The sequence below is a fragment of the Siphateles boraxobius genome, unplaced genomic scaffold, assembly GCF_051911475.1.
Source record: "Siphateles boraxobius isolate OS27281-9 unplaced genomic scaffold, OSU_SipBor_1 5, whole genome shotgun sequence".
Lineage (NCBI taxonomy): Eukaryota > Metazoa > Chordata > Actinopteri > Cypriniformes > Leuciscidae > Siphateles > Siphateles boraxobius.
In genome coordinates, this window is record NW_027509141.1 from 28,759,873 (window position 1) to 28,783,183 (window position 23,311).

A 23,311-nucleotide genomic window follows, 5' to 3' on the forward strand; every position below is an offset into this window, starting at 1 on the left:
AATAAAACCTATTTGCTTGTCTTCCAAATCTTTAGATACACTAAGTTTAAATTTAAAATGAAAAATAATTTGAAACTTGTTTGGATTAGTTTACACCTACAATTAGACCCAGAACTACATTTTTGATTGAAGTGTTGTTAGTTTATTTGTGTTTATTTACTTTTTTAAATTGGGAGTTTATTTATTCGTTTGTGTTTATTATTTTTTTCTAACACGCAGATGCAGTATTTCTGCTCATTAAATGTTTTTGGCCGATTATATATTTATTTGTGTTGATTTTCATTCTGCCTACATGAAGTTGTGAGAAGCACATGTGAATCATGCCCACAGTGTTGTCTATCCTGTCTCTAGTGCGCATGCTCACATGGTTGACGTGCGCTGAGCGCTGAAGAAAAAGAACAGCAGGCGCCATGCGCTTCCATCAAACTCACGGCTCGCGCTGAGACTTCACAAGTGTCAAACCATAGATGTCGCGGGAATGTGATAGCGTCACGTTGCCTTACGTCAAATGGAATGAAATTGGCCGCGGGGGCGCAGGGACAATTTCGCTTGTGGATACTTGTAGTGAAGTTGCAGGCTGATACTGTAATACAGCACAGCGCTGAAACATGGAGGGAAACTCAAGGGAAAGCGACAGTCTGGAGCGAGAGCGCCAGTACTGCGAGCTGTGCGGGAAAATGGAGAACCTGATGAAGTGCGGACGGTGTCGTAGCTCCTTCTATTGCAGCAAAGAGCACCAGAGACAGGACTGGAAAAAGCATAAGCGGGTGTGTAAGGAGGCTGAGAAGCAGCAGCAGCCGCCGCCGGCTGAAGAGCCCAGCGCCGAAAAGTCAAACACTTCAGAACAGTCGAACTCTTCTCAGAGTGACACTACTCTTACGTCACCCGGGGAAAGAATGTCAGATTTTATCAAGTCCGCCACGGGCTCTGACAGCAAACCGACCGAGGACAGCTCGAAACCCAACGGACAGACGAGGTCGTCCCCTCAGAAACTTGCCACGGACTATATCGTGCCCTGCATGAACAAGCACGGAATCTGTGTGGTTGACAATTTCCTAGGTGACGAGGTCGGTCGCAGTATTCTGGAGGACGTGCGGGCGCTTTACCTGACCGGCGGATTTACGGAGGGACAGCTGGTCAGTCAGAGGAGCGACTCGTCTAAGGACATTCGGGGGGATAAGATCACCTGGGTGGAGGGGAAGGAGGCCGGCTGTGAGAGGATAGCGTTTCTCATGAGCCGCATGGACGATCTGATCCGACACTGTAACGGGAAACTGGACAACTACAGGATCAATGGAAGGACGAAAGTAAGTAGAGCTGTCATTAGAGAACTGTGATGCATGACACTTAAAGGTGCGCTCGGTAATTTTGTGCTGATTAAAAAAGTTTGATGCGAGAGATTTGAGAAATATCTTTAAAATGGCAAAGACGTCATATATGGCTGTTTTTATTCTACAATTTCCAAAAGGTAGAGCCTGCTACTATATCAGGCCTGCTGCTGGGCTTGCCATATTAAACGACCAATCAGATTTATGCCTTCCTAATGTCACATGACCAGTCACACAACCGCTGCAGGTAACCAGATGCGCACCATTAACATGCAAAAAAACCCACAAAAAAAACAACAACTATTCTTTCTATTATACAGTATTGCTGTCACGATACTGAATTTTACAACTTTGATAAGATACCTTTAAAAAAATCAATATAGGAAAAACCACATCACTCTTTATATCTCTTTATAAGATTTTATATCCTGCAATTCTGATCTTATAACTCGCTATTGCGAGTTCACATCTCGCAATTCTAAGAAAAGTCAGAATTGCAAGATTTAAACTCACAATTATGAGAAGAAAAGTCAGAATTGTGATATAAAAAGTCACAATTATTTTTTCAGGTTTTATATTTTCTGGTTTTTACAGGTAGATCTAACATTTAGATATAGATTAGGTACAGAAATTGAATTAAGTAGCCAAAAATTTAATTAAGTAGCCAAATGTAAAATAATTAACTGCATAGTCTTCACTGTATAGGCTACATTAAATATAAATGGATCCTTATTAAAGTTACAAAAGTCATTCAGTCAAGAGTCTTTTGCTTTTTGAATAACATTAAAAAAACAGACAGCAGGTGTATTATAATGCAGTAACGGCTGCAGCGACCTTGGGCATTCAGTTTCATGTTGCTGTGCCTATTAGGAAAGATAACAGTTGTAATGGACAATGGAGAACAAAACTGTTCTTTGAGGAACATTATATGTACCATCGTGTAACTTTCTTTCTGAGAGTGTATGCTGCTTTTTCTTTAATTGAAACTGTTACACATGCGTTTTCTTTCTCCACTGTTTACGTTCACTTTTGACATAACCGTCTAAGTTTACTAGGATGGTCGCCAAGACAGACATTTTGACATCATTTTGTGTGAAATTGTCCGTTCAAGCACAGGAAGACGTGAAAGCTTAATTCAGTGTTCACCTGCTGTCAGACGCGGCTTTCTGGGTTATCTTTCGCGCCATCCTTAAGTGCAATAAGCCACAAAAAAGTCAATTTGACTCTCGCGAGCTGTGTGAAAAACCTGTGGAAATGACTAAAATGATGCTCAATACAAGCACTATTCAACTAAAGCGAATGAGACAAGTTAGTGAGAGAAGGCGGGTGTGTGTCAATTCGCCATTAGATGGAAGAAAGAGTGAGAACGTGCAGCTGGTATCAGTGAATTCGATACCGCAGAAAAGGAATATTGAAACCGTTTTAAATATTTCAGTGTCGATACATATCGAAATATCTGTCATGCTGTGTCAGTATAGAGTCCAAAACTACTATTACTTCTGTGATGAAGAGGAGGCTTAACACAAGCATAAGCATACTGAACCTTTACATTTTCAAGACGTTATCTTGGAAAGGGAAAGCCGAAAATATCAGGTCATTTAAAGGCCTAGAAATGTCATAGGCAATTTCTTTATAGTTGCCCTCATCTCTGCTTTATATCAAGTGCAATTGCTATGAAATTATTATTTTCTTATCTAGTAATGTCATGGAAAAGTCATGGAAAATGTGTGGGAGCATATGGTTGGGGGGATCAAGGGAAAGCCCCAGTTAACACAATAGCACACCTTTTATGGATTAGGTTAAAACTCAGATCAGATATGTCGCAAACATGAATATCTCCTACATTAAAAATTCTGGACTAAACACATTAAAGACTCTGAATATATGCACCTTTAGGTCTCTCCCCCAGATTCAATTGTTCTTGAATTTTCTATCCCCGCAAAAATGTCAGGCTGACCGTTTTTTTTTTAAATTGGAGCTTCCTTTGGGGCAGACGGTTACTGATAGGGCCTTTGTGAGTTATCCACGACCAGCATGGCTCTCATATTTCCCCAGGTCAGGGGAACGGCTGCGACCACCAGCTGCTATCAGGCGTACCCAACGCATGCACAATGTTTGGACAAACCTCCAACCTCTCAGGGTTTAGGGAAGCCATCACCTTTTCCCTTTTGTTGTAAACACACGCACACTTATTGTGACTTACAGGAAATTTGTAACACAGTTAGCTTATGGTTTTGCAAGAATTGGTACGATTATGTAAGATTATGTACAAGTTAAGTTGTATGTCTCGTTTTATATCACACAATATGGTGAATCTTTTGGATTTCAAGGTGTTCAGGACTTTTGCCTCATTAAAGTTCGAAGGGTCTCGTATTCAAAGACAAAGACTGCAGTACTTCACTGAATGTGCCTGGGGAGGTATTGCGTTCCCTTTTTTTATTTTTTAGATTCACTCCCTGTACGCTAGAGCAAGCCGTCACAGGCATGCTTTCTGATTAGTCACATACACCATTATCAGACGGTCAATGTAAACCACAGTGTTATGAAAGAGAAACATTAATGCTTAACATTTATTCTAAACGTTTCCATGGTTAAAGATGCCGTAAATAGCATAAAAATTTACTTTATTCATTTGTGCTTAAAGCAAAGACATATGGAGGCTGTGGACAGGATGTTGTAGTGTGAATATCAGAAGGCTTGATGGGAATTGATAGCAGTTCCTGTAACTGCATATTTTTTTTATGTCATTGTGAGTGTCGCAGATGTACAGCTGAACAATTCAGGATGCTCAGCAGGCTTATGAAAGAATCAGCCGAAGGGAAGAGTCTGTTACATAAAACACAATGAACGGATAATATGTTTATGTTTTGTATTGATATTAAACTATGAATGAGCTTTGAGATTGTTAAATGTTGGCGGATCAGAGGCAGAGGATATATGTATATATATATATACAGGTCCTTCTCAAAAAATTAGCATATTGTGATAAAGTTCATTATTTTCCATAAAGTAATGATAAAAATTAAACTTTCATATATTTTAGATTCATTGCACACCAACTGAAATATTTCAGGTCTTTTATTGTTTTAATACTGATGATTTTGGCAAACAGCTCATGAAAACCCCAAATTCCTATCTCAAAAAATTAGCATATCATGAAAAGGGTCTCTAAACGAGCTATTAACCTAATCATCTGAATCAACTAATTAACTCTAAACACCTGCAAAAGATTCCTGAGGCTTTTAAAAACTCCCAGCCTGTTTCATTACTCAAAACCACAATCATGGGTAAGACTGCCGACCTGACTGCTGTCCAGAAGGCCATCATTGAGACCCTCAAGCAAGAGGGTAAGACACAGAAAGAAATTTCTGAACAAATAGGCTGTTCCCAGAGTGCTGTATCAAGGCACCTCAGTGGGAAGTCTGTGGGAAGGAAAAAGTGTGGCAAAAAACACTGCACAACGAGAAGAGGTGACCGGACCCTGAGGAAGATTGTGGAGAAGGACCGATTCCAGACCTTTGGGGGACCTGCGGAAGCAGTGGACTGAGTCTGGAGTAGAAACATCCAGAGCCACCGTGCACAGGCGTGTGCAGGAAATGGGCTACAGGTGCCGCATTCCCCAGGTCAAGCCACTTTTGAACCAGAAACAGCGACAGAAGCGCCTGACCTGGGGTACAGAGAAGCAGCACTGGAGTACCCACAGTCAGTGATGGTCTGGGGTGCCATGTCAGCTGCTGGTGTTGGTCCACTGTGTTTTATCAAGGGCAGGGTCAATGCAGCTAGCTATCAGGAGATTTTGGAGCACTTCATGCTTCCATCTGCTGAAAAGCTTTATGGAGATGAAGATTTCATTTTTCAGCACGACCCGGCACCTGCTCACAGTGCCAAAACCACTGGTAAATGGTTTACTCACCATGGTATTACTGTGCTCAATTGGCCTGCCAACTCTCCTGACCTGAACCCCATAGAGAATCTGTGGGATATTGTGAAGAGAAAGTTGAGAGACGCAAGACCCAACACTCTGGATGAGCTTAAGGCCGCTATCGAAGCATCCTGGGCCTCCATAACACCTCAGCAGTGCCGCAGGCTGATTGCCTCCATGCCACGCCGCAATTTCTTTCTGTGTCTTACCCTCTTGCTTGAGGGTGTCAATGATGGCCTTCTGGACAGCAGTCAGGTCGGCAGTCTTACCCATGATTGTGGTTTTGAGTAATGAAACAGGCTGGGAGTTTTTAAAAGCCTCAGGAATCTTTTGCAGGTGTTTAGAGTTAATTAGTTGATTCAGATGATTAGGTTAATAGCTCGTTTAGAGACCCTTTTCATGATATGCTAATTTTTTGAGATAGGAATTTTGGGTTTTCATGAGCTGTATGCCAAAATCATCATTATTAAAACAATAAAAGACCTGAAATATTTTAGTTGGTGTGCAATGAATCTAAAATATATGAAAGTTTAATTTTTATCATTACATTATGGAAAATAATGAACTTTATCACAATATGCTAATTTTTTGAGAAGGACCTGTATATATATATTTTTTTTCTGGACTTCAGTGAGGCTGTAGATTGTGGAGATGAGTAGAGAAAGGATTGAGAATAGGTGTAGTTTTCATAGATTTGGAGGCGTAATGTTTTGATACATTAAAATTGCATAGAATATAATTATTGTGAATCTTCTTAAAGGGATAGGCCTAGTTCACCCACAAATGGAAATTCTGTCATCATTTACTCACCCTCAGTTCATCCCAAACCTCCTGTATCCCAAACTTTTTCTCTTCTGTGGAACATATAAGAAGATATTTTGAGAAATGTCTCTATTTTTTTTTGTTTTTTTACCATAAAATGGAAGTTTCACCAAAACTGCTTGGTTACAGTATTCTTCAAAATATGTTACTTTGTGTTCCGCAGAAGAAAGTAAGTCATACAGGTTTGGATGAGTGAATACATGATGGTAAGTAATTTGAATGAAAAAAAAACACTACTCCTTTAATGTTCCTTAAAGTCATCATGATATCAAAATTAAACCCTATTTACTTTGTTAGCTCACATAACTAGTCTTGTGGTTAACAATTAATCCGTGCAAGTTAATAAGCATAAAAAAAATTGTTTGTCATGGTAATCTTTAATCAAAATCTGAAAATTTGCTTCTGCTCTGGATTGACCTTTTTTCTCTGACGATGTCACTTTGACAGCTTGGGGAGAATATCCTTAACCACTGCCCTCCAACCGTGGGCGATGTGCGCTAAAATAAAACCCTGCCCTGTATTCAATATTACGTTTCACTTGGAAATGCGTCACAACATTCACAGCACAATTTCTTTCTTTTTTTTACTAAAATAAAGTTTAGTTTTTGTCATTTTTATTGTCATATTTTTGACAAAATATTTTGTTTATTGTTTAATATTTTCGTAATGTACCATATGGTTCCTTGTATCCATTCCATGGTCCTTGCATCGCCTTCAGCAGCAACGTTCTCTCCTTAATCCTGTTTCGTGGCAAAAAAAATTATACCTGAGTTGTGAATGTGCAGTCTGCCACGCGTTAATGCAATTAAAAAGACTGTTTAACATAAAAACAAGCATACGACGCGACCAATCAGTGTAGTCCAATTCACAAACCAATGACACTTATGATCTGGTTCTTTTCAGTGAATGATTTTAGCTCGATTTCCAAAACAAATGACTGTTATGAGCCAGTTCTTTTTCTAATGAGTAATTCAGTCGGATGCAGTCTGAAACCTCTGTATAATTTACAGCCGAATCTAAATCGAATCAGAACCAAATCAAGAGCTTGTGAATCTGAACACAAATCGAATCAGAAAATATTGTTCTTTCCCCTCAAGCTTTTTGTGTGGTGATTTTGGTGTATTGTTGTTTATCATTGCTTTTTAGGGTTTGTCACCTCCTGCTAAACCTTCAAGGTGTCAGGGTGAAGAATGTTTGCAACAGTAAAACTCAAAGAATTGCCAGTCATGTTTACATTACGTGACCAGAGATGCTGGCACTGGATCAGAATGGGCTGTTTCTGAGCGTATTTGTTAGAGCATTGCATTCCCTTTGGAAAGTCCCACCTCACTAGGAAGGATGTATAATATTTCTTTGCTTCTGCATCAATGTTTAGTTACATGATTGTTTTGTTTTTGTACCCTTATGTCAGGAAACCTTGCGTGCAACCAACAGGAGACTTGTGAGGTTGTTTTTTGAAGGCGGAAAGCTGATGTGTAAAACACCTGTAGATTTCATAATGACCAATAATGAAGCATGCTTTTTATCTTTTTTGTGCATTAAGTTTATATTTTACATGCATTTGATGTTTTTGTGTGTGTGCTGGTAGTTGCATGTTGTGCCTATTTTTCATCAGCAAAAGCTTATGCATGACTTATCTCTTGGACATGTTGTGCGCTGTCACTGCTTTTTCCTCAACGTGTTTATTAATGGTGCCGTGTGGTGTCAGTCTGCCATGGTGTCAGCGCTAGAACAGCAGTGCAGCTGCACGCTCTGCACGTAGCTGGACTATTAGAACTGTCTGTCTGGCTAAAGTCCAGCAGCTGAGGTTTATATCAGCTCTGCGTTGCTCAGGTTTATATCAGCTCTGCATTGCTCACTGGAACAGATGCAGTATCACATAAAGGAGAAAGGACATGTTGTAAACTCAAGAGGGCCTCTTACAGGAAAATCCCTGAATCTAGGAAAACAAATGACTGTTATGGAGATCTGTTGCAGTCAATAATAACAGGCATGATTAACATATTAAGGGAATGTTTTAAATTGGAAATCATTGAAGACTTTATGCATGCTGCAAATTAGTTGATGGGTGCAACATATACATTTTATGTACATTTTAATATACATTTTAAATAATGTTTTATAGCTAAATTTTGATGTTCAAATGTTAAGCTAGTTAGCTAAAACAGCATCGATTTGAATCAGTAGTTCAGTATATTTATCTAAAAATAACGTGTATTATAATTTTACCTGGGCATGGAATAATGCCTGTGTGGAATAAAATGCATAAATGTCAGTGTCATATGATCCTTCAGAAATCATTCTAATATGCTGATTTGGTGCTCAAGAAGCATTTAATATTATTAATGTTGAAAACATTTGTGCTGCTTAATATGTTTCTGGTTACCATGATTAAAAAAAATTGAGGATTCTGAAGAAAAAAAAAAAGGATTTTTTTTTTTAATTAAAGAAAGTTCAAACAGCATTTATTTGAAATATAAAAATCTTTTTTAACATTATAAATTTATTTACTGTCGCTTTTGTGCAATTTTGTGCATCCTTGCTGAATAAAAGCATTCATTTCTTTACATTGTGGTGAGTAAATGAATACATTTTGGGGTGTTTGTCATGTGATCTGTATATGTTTTGCACTGTAGCTCCTTTTTGATGACAACCAGGGTGGGAAATTAGCACCCGCCACCAGCCAATGGCTGGTACTTTTTCAAAGTGGCGGGTGACTTTGCCTTGTATACCAGCCACAGTGGCGGGTAGATTGTAAAAAATATTTTTATTGGTTACTATTTAAAACATTCCTTGTAACGGATTGGACATATTTTGTCAAAGAATGCTGTTGCTAAGTAAAAATAATGCACTTTTGTCGAGTAACTAATTTGATTGGTTTTCAGCGCTGTGCGTCACGGACACAGCGCACAGACACGGCGCTGAACGGACCGTGACACATAGCTGAGCTGAGGTAGCCTACAGACGAAAGGAAAATTAAAAAAATGTGGCGACATATACCCGGTGTTAAGAGGCCCGCCGCGGAGTCAGCAGTATATGAATGTACAAACTATTGAGGGCGAAGTAAATAAAAAGTGAAGGTACTTTTCGAACAAGTGGCGCATTGATGACGAAGGGAAAACGAGGGAATGGTTAGCCTACCTTCCCGTCGAACAGTTCATGCACTGTACTTACTGTCGAACCTATGCGTCGTCCGAAAATGCAAACAATTTGTTCAGGAACAACTAACCTTAAAATAGAGTCAATAATGAATATGACCAATTCTATTCAGAAACGTCCATGCGATCGGCAAAAAGGGCAGACCTTTTCGGGACTACGTTTGGATGTGCAGGTAAGCAAATTACTAACTTGAAGTTGTGCTTTGTGATGGCTAGATAGCTATCGTTTTTTTAGTTTAGCGATAGTTTTAGCAGCCGCGAGGATAGGAGCCAACACCGTGGGTGCTCCGGAGCTCGATTATGTGTCAGTTAAACTTTTCATCTCCAATCCTATCTGTATTTGTGAGAACTGGTGCTGTCCTGAGTTGAAAGATAGCCTACTTTATGGCTTTATTATCGAGTTAAGCCTCTGGGATCGACAAACGCGCTGGCGCGTTTTGCTGGATTTTTTTTCAAATAGCAGCAAAATACATTTAAATACTCCATCATTTATGGTCATACAGACTTAACTAATATTAAAAACTAAACTGTAAAATAACCATGCATAAAATTCTCTCAAAAATACAAACATGTACATACATGTTGCTCACATATTATGGTCCTGTTTGTGCTAAATAGTGCTTTTTTTTTTTTTTAAAGGGCGTGCGCCCGTCAGCATCCACGGTAGACATGTGCCGGTATTCGGTAATGTGATAAATCGCGGTAATGAATATGCACGATATTGTTATCGCGGGGACTTCGAAATACCGTGAAAAATAATAGATCCGAATTTAGATTTTTACAACGCGCATCAGCTTATTTTCCATCAACCGCTTAAAAAAACAATGCGTATATGCTGCGCAAAACACGTGCGCACTTTGATGTAAACAATCCCCACATCACATGTATAAGCACTGTGTGAATGCAGTGTGCACTCTAGTCTAATGTAAACAATCCTCACATGGAAAAGAAGCACGGCGGAAGGAGGAACGCTGCCGACTATTTATCCCCCGCATGGCTGCCAACTCTCACGCATTCAGCAGCTTGAGACTCACGCAATTGACACTTTCACACGGTCTCGCGCCACACATCCATTTTCTCACGCAGAGAAAAATCGCGGAGCAAAGAGGACACTGACACCGACAGACTAGACCGAGCAGGTTACTTTTGATATGAAAAAAATATCAGCTCTCAGGTTTTATAACGAAATTCAGACAATAAATACTGTTTTGGTGCTTGTAAATTACGTGACAGATCGCGCGCCTCAGTTCAAGTAAACAGATCATCTGTTACTTTTTATTAAAGATACAGTACAACCCACCGAAAGGTATACGTACTTTCGATCAATCAGTGTTTTTCAACCACGGAAAGAGGTCAATAACACTGCAGGAGAACAATTATGTCACAGAACGTTACATTTACCTCAGGAAAGCCATTTAATGTTAGTTGACTATAAGAAAATAGCTATAGAGAGGAGTATTTTGCTAAATATGTGCACTATATTACATATTTTAATATGTTTACTTGTCATTATATAATTGTTATTATAATGAAAATTACGGCATATTACATTTTTATATTTATATTATTATTATATTTATATTGTATGCATTATATTTAATTTCTCTCTGTATGTTTACAGCATTATGTGAGATATATTTTTTCTTGAGAAAAAATTAAATGCAGGCTATCTACTGTAGCCTACCTAATATTTATCCAAATGAGTCAATATTGAATCAAGATTGAAATTAAATCCAAGAATTTAATTGAAATCATGAAAATTGTGTTAAGCAATAATACAAACAGTAGCCTCAGTAACTGTACCATGTAAACATTATAACATGTTGTCACTAAAAAATAAAATTAATGTTTTGACAATCACAATTACACATTGTGATGCAAGTTTTTTTTAGATACCCCCAATCCGTCTGTTTCTCTTGTGCAATTAAAATATCGTGATAATACCGTATACCGTGATAAAAGCTCAATCAATTAATCGCAGCATGAAAATTTGATACCGGCACATGCCTAATCCACGGAGGAAAACATAAATTGGCGCCTGAGTGCAGCATAACTCATATTGTTAAATGGATAATACGAATTACATATTTGTAATGGATGTCAATTTTATCAAAGTCACAGTTCTCATTCATAAATTTGAATTCCAGAAAAAGTGACTGGTAGATAATACAAGTGGCTGGTAAAATTGGGCATCCAGCAGCCACTGTGGCTGGTGGGCAAAAAAGTTAATTTCCCACCCTGATGACAACATAAACCAAACTTTGAATTTTTCTAGTAATGTTTAACAAAGCAATTGCAAATTACTACTACTACAAAAAAAAAACCTTTCAATTATATCGGCTAATGGAATCAAAAACATTCTGCTTTTGTCATGAATATTGACAATCTAATAAATATATAGATAGAAGGCGCAGCTGTTTGTGCACACAGCGTCACATCCAGGTGTGTCTAAGACATTAAAACCGGAATACACGCACACTGAAGCTCTGATTGAAATGCTCTTTGTGTTGTGGGACTATGGCATCCCCTCAATCTCCTTTACCCTCCTCCACGGTCATGGATCTTTGCAGGTGATGATGGGAGAGTGGCGGCATGGCATCCTGACGCAAAAGCTGCTGCGTGATGTTGATGCTTGCCGTCCGCACCCACCTCTCTTCACCCGGTTGTTTTCTCATCCCAGCATGCCCTGCTTACTCTGACGCAGTTGGCTCTCACACTCACCCCCACCTGAACGATTGAAGTGTCGTTGAGCGATTTCACCCTTATCTGCTCCGGCCCATTCACGTGGGGGGCTCGCAGATTGCGTCAATGCCCTCAGCTCGCTTTTTTGCCCTGGCTTGTCTTTCTTTCCTTCTTCCCCTATATCCTTCTCCCACTGGCTAAAGCACGCGCTCGCTCCCCCGCCCCTCCCTTCATCTTTATTTACGTTGTCCTTCGCTTTTGCACCTGCCACCAGAGAAAACGTTTCAGTTGAAATGTTGTCACATGTATTGTGATCTGTCGTGTATTGCGTGCCATTGCAGGCTGCGAGACTTGGCTGGAAAGGCCCCTATTAAACGAGCCGAGGTGCGAAGGTTATTGAAAACTATGGGTGGGCGAAGACCAAAATCTTTTATCACACTATGAATACGTTTATTTCACAATAACGATATATTCTACTACAATACGGTAATTTTTGCTTTAAATGTTTTTATAATACCAATTTTTGATACCATTCAATTAAATATACATAAACAACTGTGTTTACGAGGATACTCGCAAAGATGGGCATTTTGACACATAAGTGTGTTTATTTGTTCATTCAATCCCAATAAGGCGCCAAAAAGAACTCCGTTCAGTACTCGGCACACTTTATGTGCACACGTTTTAGGTGTGTGCAGAAACTGTCTCTTAGACAGTGCACGTATACAGAAATGAGTTCTCTTTAGCTGCTTATTGTGCTTGAATGGTTTAAAATCGCTTGTTTTTAAACCGCAAGGCTTAAAAACACATTCAAATGATAAGCTTCGGGGACTGCGCAGCACGGCAACGTCATGTCTCTACCATTTAATCGTGTCCACAGATATACCCCTAATGAAAACTGTATATTCCTTATGAGCTGAAAGTTTTTTTTTTATGGAATATTGCAGTGTCTATTATAAATGATTTATCTGTGCATATCATTATTCTTTTTTTAAATAATGTGCACTCATAATCTTTAATCAAAAGAAATTCCACTCCTACTTGCAGCGACATCTTTTCTCTGATGATGTGTTTTTTTTGGTGGGAGGGCGAGACAACCTGTCAATCACATCCAATGATCCAATCAATTCAAAGGACCTGCTCTACATTTTTTCATGTTTAAAAATACGTTTCACTCAAATATAAAACTATCGGAGCTTCTGTTTCATGCTGACTTATGCCTTTTTTCATTTCAACATTCTTTAGTCTGTAATGTTGCTGTTTGAGCGTAAAAAAAGTCTGCAAAGTTACAAAGCACAGTCCACTCGAAAGGGAGTTATTATCTGTAACCTTAAGCACTGTTTCTGAACTCCTGAAACATTTCGATTGTAGTCTTTGAGATTGAGTTTTCTTCTGAGAACGTACACGTCACAATATTTCTAGTATAACTAGTGTTACTACCGACTGGGAAGAGAGGTGTTGCAACAATGTGAAATATGTAAACAAAAAAAAAACTTAACCTATTCTAGTAGACCCCAAAAACAAAATAAAGATTTTGTAAAAGGTGTAAAAGGGCATAATTTTGCCTTTTTAACAGTAAAATGATAACAATAGTCATTGTCTTTCTGACTGGCAACTAGTTTGGCCTTTCCGTGACTCCTGCATTCCCCATCTTCCACTTGAAGTGAGTGATTTATAGTCAACCCCACCTCAGCACTGCTAACAGTTATGTTGATTGGAAAAAAGGTCCTCATGTACAGTCATCTACAGTCATGTAGTCGTTCCCAGCATGTGTTGTTTTCCTCAGCTGGCATCTTTTCTCCTGGAATGATGACGCTCGTTCACTGGAAATCTAATATCAAATTAAAGGCCTCAGGAAGCTGGGGAGAAGAAATGTTAAGGGGACACACACACTGCTGTTAGCAGTTCTATGTTTTTGGGTCTAACGGTTCAGATTTCCACTGTTCAGTTTGTATCATGGTTCTGTAGTCACAGTTTCAATAAATACTTGGTGTGTTGCTTTTCAGGAGGTACAATTTGGATACGGATATCTTAACACTTTGATTGGTTGTTACCAGTCTGATTGCTGATTTTTATTTTTCAAATAATAACAAAAACATACATGCTGCAGAATAATGCACTGTAAATTACTGCCAAAAATTAGACTGAAAATATGTTGCCACCATAGTGGTCCTAGGGCTGATATTGGTAATTTATAGTATTTCACTATTTATTATAATTGGCCAATACATTTGCCATCATCAAGCATTAATAGATGACTATTTAACTAGTGCCCCAAAATAATCTTAAGGATCGGTATTGTGGCTGATTAAGTATTTTTTTAAGCATCATATCGGCTATCCTATAGCCCAGTTCACACTGTCAGCGACAAAGCGACATGATCCAATTAATTTTCAATGGAGGGCTGGCGACTTCCTGCAACACCAGCGACAGTGACCGTTGGCGAAAGAATGTAGGTGTGTCCAGCGACAGGAGTCACGCGACATAAGTTAAAATGGGCAGCGAATTTTGTGAGTGACAACCAACAGGAGTGAAGAATGTCAGTGCTAGTGGAGCTCACATCACCGTTTCGAATGCAGGCAAGGCAGGACTGAGTTCCGGAGCGATTTCACTGTTTAAAAAGATTGGACTGTTACCACATGGATAAAATGATGCGTGGAAAAGAAACTGGCGGCAATCTTAGTGAGTTTGATTCATACATTGATAATTCGTGTATGATTCCGTGAACAGTTTAGCACTGCTGCAGTTCATTTTACAGTTTCTCCTGCATTATTATTACAGACAAGAAAATGGATTATTTGTCAAATTCGTTTGACAATGTTGAAAATGTTTGTGCGTACTCCTGATAATGCTCTGTCTTGAAAATTTAAATAAATGTATTTATACTGTTTATCCCACGTTTCATTCTATATATTTGATTAATTGTGTGTGTTTATTTAAATTTTTCGTCATGAATATGTCTTTAATATTCTTGCCATGAGAATAGCCTTAAATGCTGACATGGCATAAAACAAGTAAATAAATAAAAATATTTATATTTTCAAAAAGATTGTAAGACATGACATGGACTGAACTTCACTACGTATGCAAATCAAACCAGAAAGGTTTATATTTTTCATGGGAACCATTTCACCTCTAGTATGTATGCAAGTAAGGCAAAGAATGTTGGAAGAGATGTTTGTTTTTCAGCCATAAAAACACCCTCCCTCACTGCCTTCCTCAGACAGGCCTCACACACACACACACATGCTAAGAGTCAGTGGAAAACACGCTGATGTCGTGTCCCTGGGGAGGACATCTCGGCCCCTTTGACATTATGCTGTAGGGTTAGGGTTAGAGGGTTAAGTCAAGGCCTACAAATTCCCTGCTGTGCTAGTGCTGCTTATAAATAGAGTGTTAGGTCACAAACTATCAGTGAAGTGATCAGATTCAGGAGCCTACGTGCAGAAGTGGGTGAAAAAGAAGGCGAGTTCCCGGAGGGGATCGATATCAGAGAGCTGTTCTGACTGTGCTTTTTTTTCAGTTCACAGAAACACGGCTCACAGTATTAGCCCAAAGGTTTCTGATATTTAAGTGTTTGTTGGGTGCTTGTTTGAAGCATTTTGTTAATAATTTAAAGGTGATCTTTGGCATTAATCATGGTTTTGTTTAAAGTTTGACATGTTTTTTACTTGGAGAGGAATATTCTCTAACCTTTTTAGTTATTTTTAAACTTCTAATTATAAGGAAGTACATGTTGTTTGCTCCATAGTCTAAATGTAGTTTAACCAAGTCATATGCAGGTCACTTGGACTGATTAACTGATGATCTATTTTTATGAGTTTTTGACTCACTCTCTCCTTTGTAACACTGTCCTGATTGCTCCTAATGGATGTGTCCATGTGCACAAATACATTTGCACTGCTATTTTCTTCTTTGTGATTAATTAATACTTTCCATGTAAACTCGGAGACCAAAATAAAAGGGGCAAATGAAGAGCAGGAAAGGAAAGACTCCAGCAATGGCTTCATTGTTCCCTCAGCCTCATAACCCAGATTCAACAAGATTAAATGATACAATCATCACAGTGCTGAGAATTTCACAGTTATCACCTTATTTTTTCCACTTTGATTCATGTAGTTGTGTGCTGTGGTATCGTACAGTATCTGAATGGAATTCAGCGGTCTGAACTCCATTAGACAAATACAGGGTAACAACAGTGAGTCTCATGAAGAATATATCTTGATCATATTTCACTTCAAAAGAAAAAATTTAAATGTTTTGCATAAGCCCTTTTTTAGGACCCTTGATTTCCCCCTCCCCCTTTAATATGTGCTGCATTCAATCTCTGTCAAAGGTCTATCGTCATCACATGTTCTTTTGATTGGGTATTTTGTCCAATTACTAAAAGTAGTTTTTCATTCCAGGCAATGGTTGCGTGTTACCCTGGCGATGGGACAGGATATGTACGGCATGTGGATAACCCTAATGGAGATGGGAGATGTGTCACATGCATATATTATCTGAATAAAGACTGGGATGCCAAGGTAGGAGTTTTTTTTCCCCTTCCTTTGAACTTTGATCTTGTATACATTCTGTAGCATGTAAAACTGCATGAGATTAGCGCTTCTCTGTTTGTTTAGGTATCTTATCTGATGTAGACTGCTTAAACTTGCATCTGAGCTTGCATTCAATTCAATGGAAGTTCAAAACCAACCTTGTGCAGAGACTTTGCTGTTGGTACTTTAAATAAATAGGCCACACAAGAGACTGTTTATGTGCTGTTATTAGTGGTCTACTAGAACAGTGAAACTGTTGGGTTAGTATGTAATAGAAAAATAAATTTAGGAAAATATTTAGTGTTTAAGTTTTACGTAAATTTGTACATTGTACTGCAAATTAATGGAAAGAAACATATTTCTAATCAGTTGAACACGTGGGCATCACAAAAACACAACACAACCAATAGTTCGATTCATAGAGAAATTACTCTTCTTTTCTTTCTTTTTTTTTGGTGAATCAGAACAAGTAACTGAAGTTACTTTGTTTTCCCATTTTTTTCATTGACACCTCTCCTGTCCCAATGTTGAAAGAAATCAGGAGTAAGTGCAAAGGCGTTGTGTACGCCGTGTAAACATTATGCTTTAGATAAACATTACATTACATTTTTTTATTTTTTTATTGCTGAAGTAAGTGTTGAACTTTCCTTCATCCTATTACTCAGCAATCCAGAATGGCAACACGGCTGAAAGGTTTGTTTGAGCTTCGCCCTCTACTGTACAGGTGCGAATTTGCACTTCCTTCAGTTCAGCTTAGGCTTGTTTAATTACTTTTTAGTGTCCAATGGCCAAAAATAGAACTTTTCTGTTTTTTTTTTTTATTAAAAAACAAGCAAACCCAGCCAAGGAGTAATGCAACACACTACTTTCCATAAAAAGTAACTAATTAATACATTTTTAGGAAGTAACACAATATATATATATATATATATATATATATATATATATATATATATATATATCCTATGTATTCACAGCTTCACAAAATGTGTCTGAATCGGACTACACAAGCAAATCTTACGGACCAGTTATTTATGGTGAATATGAAATGGACATAATGTAGTGTAATAAACAACATAATAATAGTGTAGTCTGATTCCCAAAACAAATGACTGGTCCTTGAGCCCCGAAACATTACGAACTGGTTCCTTTAAAGAATAGTTCAAATAAACAACTTTATTTAATGATTTGAATCTGTCTAACACAGCCCTGTATACTTAAGTGGACACAAAATGTTTACTAAAATATACCTAATTGAGTCATAATCTAATCAGAATTGGAATTGAATTTGGAAATCTGTATAGGTAACTTGTGAAATTTCTGCCTCCACTCTTATGGTTATGTTAAACATTTACTGTTGAAGTCCCACGAGCATTCGCTGTGACCGCAGGCCTAACATTTTCCACCTTCCGTCACCTTCCAGCTGTTAAAACCAGCACTGCGTCAGAGAGCGGTTCTGCTATAGAACATTCCGACTGGCCATGGAAACCATCCAGAGTTATCAGATGTTCTTATATGAAGTGAATGTTAAAGAGAGATTTGGACAGTTTCACAGGCAAGATACAGGGATGGTAGAAGGGAAAGAAGGATGTAGTGTTTAGTCTACATTAAACACTCAAGGGCATGTTGCTCTTTATCTAAATGCTGTTTAAGGTTGAACTCGCTCTTTGCTTGAGGCTCCTAAGAATGCAGGACAGTCTGCAAACGAACACCGTTTTCTTCCAGGCATCGGTTTCTGTATCAGTGCTCTGATGTAAGGATGGGTCACATCTCACACACATACAACCCTGATATTTTCCATCCTTCTCAAGCTGAACAGGATGCCAGTAATACATGGTATGAATTCTAGCGCTCTCTCTCTCATATGTCACACTCTTCACTGAATGGAGAGGAAAATAGCCGTCTCACGCAACCTGTTGTGTTCTTGGCTTATGTAAAAGCCACAGTTGTGTCAGATTTTTTTCTTTAAGCTAAATTTAGCAACAGGTTGTCCTGGAGCAGGAAAAAAGACATTCCCTCCCAGAGGTTTCCCATACACAACATTCTGTTGTATGTAAATGAAATTTGAAATCCAAATTCGTAATTGAATTTTAATGTTTTTGAAACATCTTATTCTCACCAAGGCTTTGTTAATTTGATCAAGAATATAGTAAAAAATTTTTTTTTTACAATTTAAAGTTTTCTATTTGAATACGTTCTAAAATATAATTATGTAATTCCTCTGTGTGTGTATATATATTAGGGGTGTCACGATTCTCCAAATCCTCGATTCGATTACATTTTCGATTCTAAGGTCACGGTTAGATTCGATTCTCAATTTTTTTTTTTAAGCACAGGTTGCTGTTGGTCCTAAAAAGCTGACATCAGTTCATCGCAATCTCATACATCTCTGTTATTATCAGTGAAGCTGACTGCACAATGAATCTTTCATAATATATAGCCTACACTTTGTTTGTTATAATTAGAGGATTTGCCAGCTTACAGAATTCAGCACTGAACAAAAAGTCCGTTTTGAGCGGTGAGGAGTGTCTATCTTAAATGCTTCTGATTGGTCATTGCGTTCAAGAAATCAACACATATGTCTGTGATTGGCTAAATCGCTCAACGCTGCAAACATGTTTTAAATAGAAACTCTGGCCTGTAAATCGTTTCTATTTTGTTTTAGTTGTTCTTGTTGCTTTTCTGCAACAGATGAAAAAAATGTATTCGTTTTTATATGTTTTGTTCATAGATATTTCTAGTTTGCGGGAGTCCCGCGAATCTTTTTATTTCTCCCGCACACACAGAGTGAGTGCATTACCGCCCGCGCTCGCACTCGGCCATCAAATCTAGTCCCACGCCGCGCTCTATTGCGTTGGGAGTTCACGTCTATAGATCAAGAGCCCGGCCCGAGGATAGTGACGGGAAATATCCATAGAATCCAAGTTAGAGGACTGACAGCCTTTCAACACGTGTGTTTTTTTCCCGCGCCGTGATGAGTCGTTCATGAACGATCCGTTCATTGCCTCTGTCACTCGACACATGAACAAAAGACTCGGAAGGTCAAGTATTAATGTTCCCTGTAAATTACTTTTGACTGCATTATAATGATTTCTTAATTCAGAATATGATCAAGATTGCGTAGGTGGATGTGTTCGGGGAATTTGCCTGTTAAAAGTATAACATTTAAAGCCCCTGAAATGACTAGAAAAAAGATTAGTTAATTTTGATGAACGAGACTGAACAATAGAGTCAGTAAAACGATCCGAACTTTCCATCACGGGCGCGACATGGGGGCGTGGCAGTATCGACGATTCCATTTTTTATTTCGATTTTTGAGTTTGTGAATTAATTTCGATCGATTTCGATTTAAAATCGAAATCGTGACACCCTTTATATATATATACACACACACACACACACAAAAGTACAATTCATGGGGTGGAATTTTTTAATGAAGAAAAGTGGACAGTGCAAGTTTAAATTTTGAAGTATTTATAACTTATGGTAATATTTAATGTGCTAAATTAAATTTAAAACAAATCAAATTTTATAACACCGCTGTACAGAAAATATTGCAATCCACACAACATAATGGGAGACATATTAGAGTTCAAAAGAGGACAAATAGTTGGTGCTGGCTCATCTGAAAGCCCTACACCATACTAATAAATGATTGTTGTCTAAAACGGTTTCAGTTTCACTGTCCAACCCCTGGAATATACCATAGTCAAGTCAAGTCAAGTTTTATTTATAGAGCACAATTTTAACACAACCGTAGTTGATCCAAATTGCTTTACAGTACAATAAAATAAATCAATAAAATAAAAATAAACAAGTAGTAGAAACGTAGAACACCGACTATTTTAAAATGCATACACAACATTACTCGAATGCAAGAGAGTAAAAATAGGTTTTTAAGATGGATTTAAAAGCAACCAGAGATGGAGAGATGGGTCCTGATGTTTAAAGGTAAATTGTTCCAGAGCTTTGGGGCGACTACAGACAAAGCTCGATCACCTTTTGATTTACACCGAGAGCGAGGGACCGATAAAAGTGACTGATCACAAGATCTTAGTGACCTAGAGGCTGTGTATGGGCTAATAAAATCACAAATATAATCTGGGGCCGAACTATGTAGAGCCTTGTATGCAAAAAGAAGGTTCTTAAAGTCGACTCTAAATTTTATTGGTAGCCAATGCAATGAGGCAAGAAATGACCCCTTTTCTTAGTTCCTGTTAACAATCTGGCTGCATAATTCTCATCTGCTCCCTCTATAGGACCACGGTGGCCTTTTGCGGATCTTTCCAGAGGGAACCTCTCAGTTTGCAGACATAGAGCCCAAGTTTGACAGACTTCTGCTGTTTTGGTCAGACAGACGGAACCCACATGAGGTCCAGCCAGCTTACGCCACAAGGTCAGTGACACATTTCATTTCGTAAAATAGTTCTGTAAGCTGCTAATGCTTGTATACAATTCTGTGTGAATTCATATGCAGGTATGCTATAACGGTGTGGTATTTTGACGCTGATGAGCGAGCTCGAGCTAAGGAGAAATATCTAACAGGTGAGGTCTGCTCAAACATGACCAGGCACTTACATTGATCCTGAACAACATTATCGATAGATTTCTGTGCTGTATCTATGGGATTATGGCCAGACTGCTTTGTTGGATTACAAACAAAAATTAACATTTACTCACCCTCATGTTGTTGTTTTACATCCATATTATTCCTTTCTTTTCTGTCTAACACAAAAGTAGAAATTTAGCAGGTTGTTCACGCCACTCTTCTATCAAGTAGAAGTAAATGGTTACTTTGGCTGTCAAGTAGCTAAAAAACAAGAGGAGCACCATAAAAGTAGCTCATATGATTAATTATAGGTTTTCTTGCACAAATTTCAGGCTGTTTCTTACACAGATGATCTATCGTATTGTTTCAGAAGTCTCACAGTATACAGTAGCGTTAAAAAATTTAGGGTCAGTTTTTGAAAAAAGTATCTTATGCTCTCGTCGCATTTATTTGATCAAAAATACAGTAAAAACTATAATTTTGGGAAATGTTACGATTTAAAATACGTTTTTGATTTGAATATTTTTTAAATGTAATTTATTCCTGTGTTGGCAAAGCTGAATTTTCAGCATCATTACTCAAGTCTTCAGTGTCACATGATCCTTCAGAAATCATTCTTATATGCTGATTTACTGCTCAAAAAACATTTATTATTATGATCAATGTTGAAAACAGTTTGTGCTGCTTAATATTTTGTGGGAGTTATATTGTATGTTATTTCCTGTTATAAACCAATAAACATTCAATTTGACCATGAAACATTTTTTGTTTCAAGACTCTTAGAATAGAAATCTCAAAAGAACAGCATTCATTTGACATCATAAATGTCGCTTTTGATCAATTTAACGCATTCTTTCTGAATAGAAGTATTAATGGTTTAGTAATCAGTAACCGCTCACTTTCATTGTACGCTTACTTGTATGACAATAATGACAGTATTTTCATTTCACGATGAAGTATTCCTTATAATAATCAAATAATGAACCACAGTGGATAATCTTCTACCTAATAACAGACATGGACTGTCAGAGAGAGTGAAGAGCAGTTCTGTATTCACCTTTATGACATTTTTCTTTCTGTCTTTCAGGTTCCGGTGAAAGGAGCGTGAAGGTGGAGCTAAACAAGCCGTCAGAGCCCAGCTAGTGAACGAGGGATGAATGAAGAGGAGTGTACAGGGTTGGACCTCCAGAGCACTGCTGAGAGATGATGAGCAGAGGGCAGAAGAAAGTCAGGAAGCGACTTTCCCTCTCATTCACCTCTCCATCTGTCATCTATAAGGGGAATGTGAAGACAGGCGTGAATTAACATGCTTTGTGTTTCCTTTATGAAGAATGCTGGCTTACATGAGCATAGGATGGACATCATGCGAAACTAGAGGGTGTTTGTGCACTTGTTCAACACAAGATTTTGAGCTATGACCCCTACAGTTTCCTTCCCCGGTCCCCCTTGTCAACTTTGTTATTGCACGTGTTAATAAAGGTACAGTTTTGATTGGCAACGCATATGCAGAAACAACACAGAAAACCCCTTTTAAGGTTACAAGCTCTGTGCAATGTCCTATTCGTGTTATTCTGCTCATAAGCCATTGGATTTGTGTTTTTGTATGGCTCTTAATTCCGCTTTCCAAGCTCTCCTAATTGGAGCCACAAGGAAAGTGCTTTATCAGGGTTTGCCAGGAGCATTGCTGGATTGTCTATGCCAGTCATCAGCGATATGTCTGTTGTTGCAGACGTTATTGTATGTCTCTCCTGTCTTAAGCCAAACTTGACATCTCATGTCTAACAGCTCTGAGTTTTAAATTAAAAAGCAGTTTTGCTATATACATCTTGTTTTACTGTGTGTACATGTTTTATTTGTTTCATCTTATGTTGTCTTCTGGTATTAACCTTCTTGTCACTAAAGTCATGTGCCATTCAAACACATTTTCTGAGTCCTGCAGCACCCTCTAGCTGTTTGTAGCGGCTAATACAAATCTATCATCATGAACTGGAAGAGCATGAAGAAAGGCTTCCACATGAGAATGGAGACTTGTTCGCTATTTTTTCTCTCTCTTTCAAACAGAATGGTAGAAAATATTGCACAATTGTCAATGTATCACTACCAGTGAAATATGAGACCTACAGTATATTGGTTTTGCAGCACAACACCATCATATTTCCTGCATACTTTTAAAAAAAATAAAATGTTATACCTGAAAGAGTAGAATAGAATAATTTACACAAAAATATTAAGAAGCACTGTCTTAAGCATTGATAATAAGAATAATGGCTGCAGATAATTCAGCCTTTCCATCAGAGGGATACATTACATTT

At 38.1% G+C, this 23,311-nt stretch overlaps 1 protein-coding gene across 2 annotated transcripts; it reads left to right on the plus strand.

Moving 5' to 3' along the window:
* The first annotated feature begins 356 nt into the window (after window positions 1-356).
* Window positions 357-22,823, plus strand: egln1b (egl-9 family hypoxia-inducible factor 1b). Of its 2 annotated transcripts, XM_077203767.1 has the most exons (5): window positions 358-1,307; window positions 16,319-16,438; window positions 20,710-20,846; window positions 20,928-20,995; window positions 22,087-22,823. In XM_077203767.1, exons 1-5 carry the CDS (start codon window positions 609-611, stop codon window positions 22,140-22,142), a joined length of 1,080 nt encoding a protein of 359 aa, XP_077059882.1. In that variant the 5' UTR covers window positions 358-608; the 3' UTR covers window positions 22,143-22,823. The 2 variants fall into 2 exon arrangements, with proteins under 2 accessions (XP_077059883.1, XP_077059882.1); XM_077203768.1 differs by lacking the exon at window positions 20,928-20,995 and having other exon boundaries at window positions 357-1,307.
* The last annotated feature ends 488 nt before the right edge of the window (window positions 22,824-23,311 follow it).

Bases quoted from the DNA above. Each gene is read 5' to 3' on its own strand.
- egln1b (XM_077203767.1), top strand. From the start codon at position 609: ATGGAGGGAAACTCAAGGGAAAGCGACAGTCTGGAGCGAGAGCGCCAG. The intron at 16,439-20,709 runs GTAGGAGTTTTT...CTCCCTCTATAG, and splicing joins ATAAAGACTGGGATGCCAAG to GACCACGGTGGCCTTTTGCG. The intron at 20,847-20,927 runs GTCAGTGACACA...ATTCATATGCAG, and splicing joins CAGCCAGCTTACGCCACAAG to GTATGCTATAACGGTGTGGT.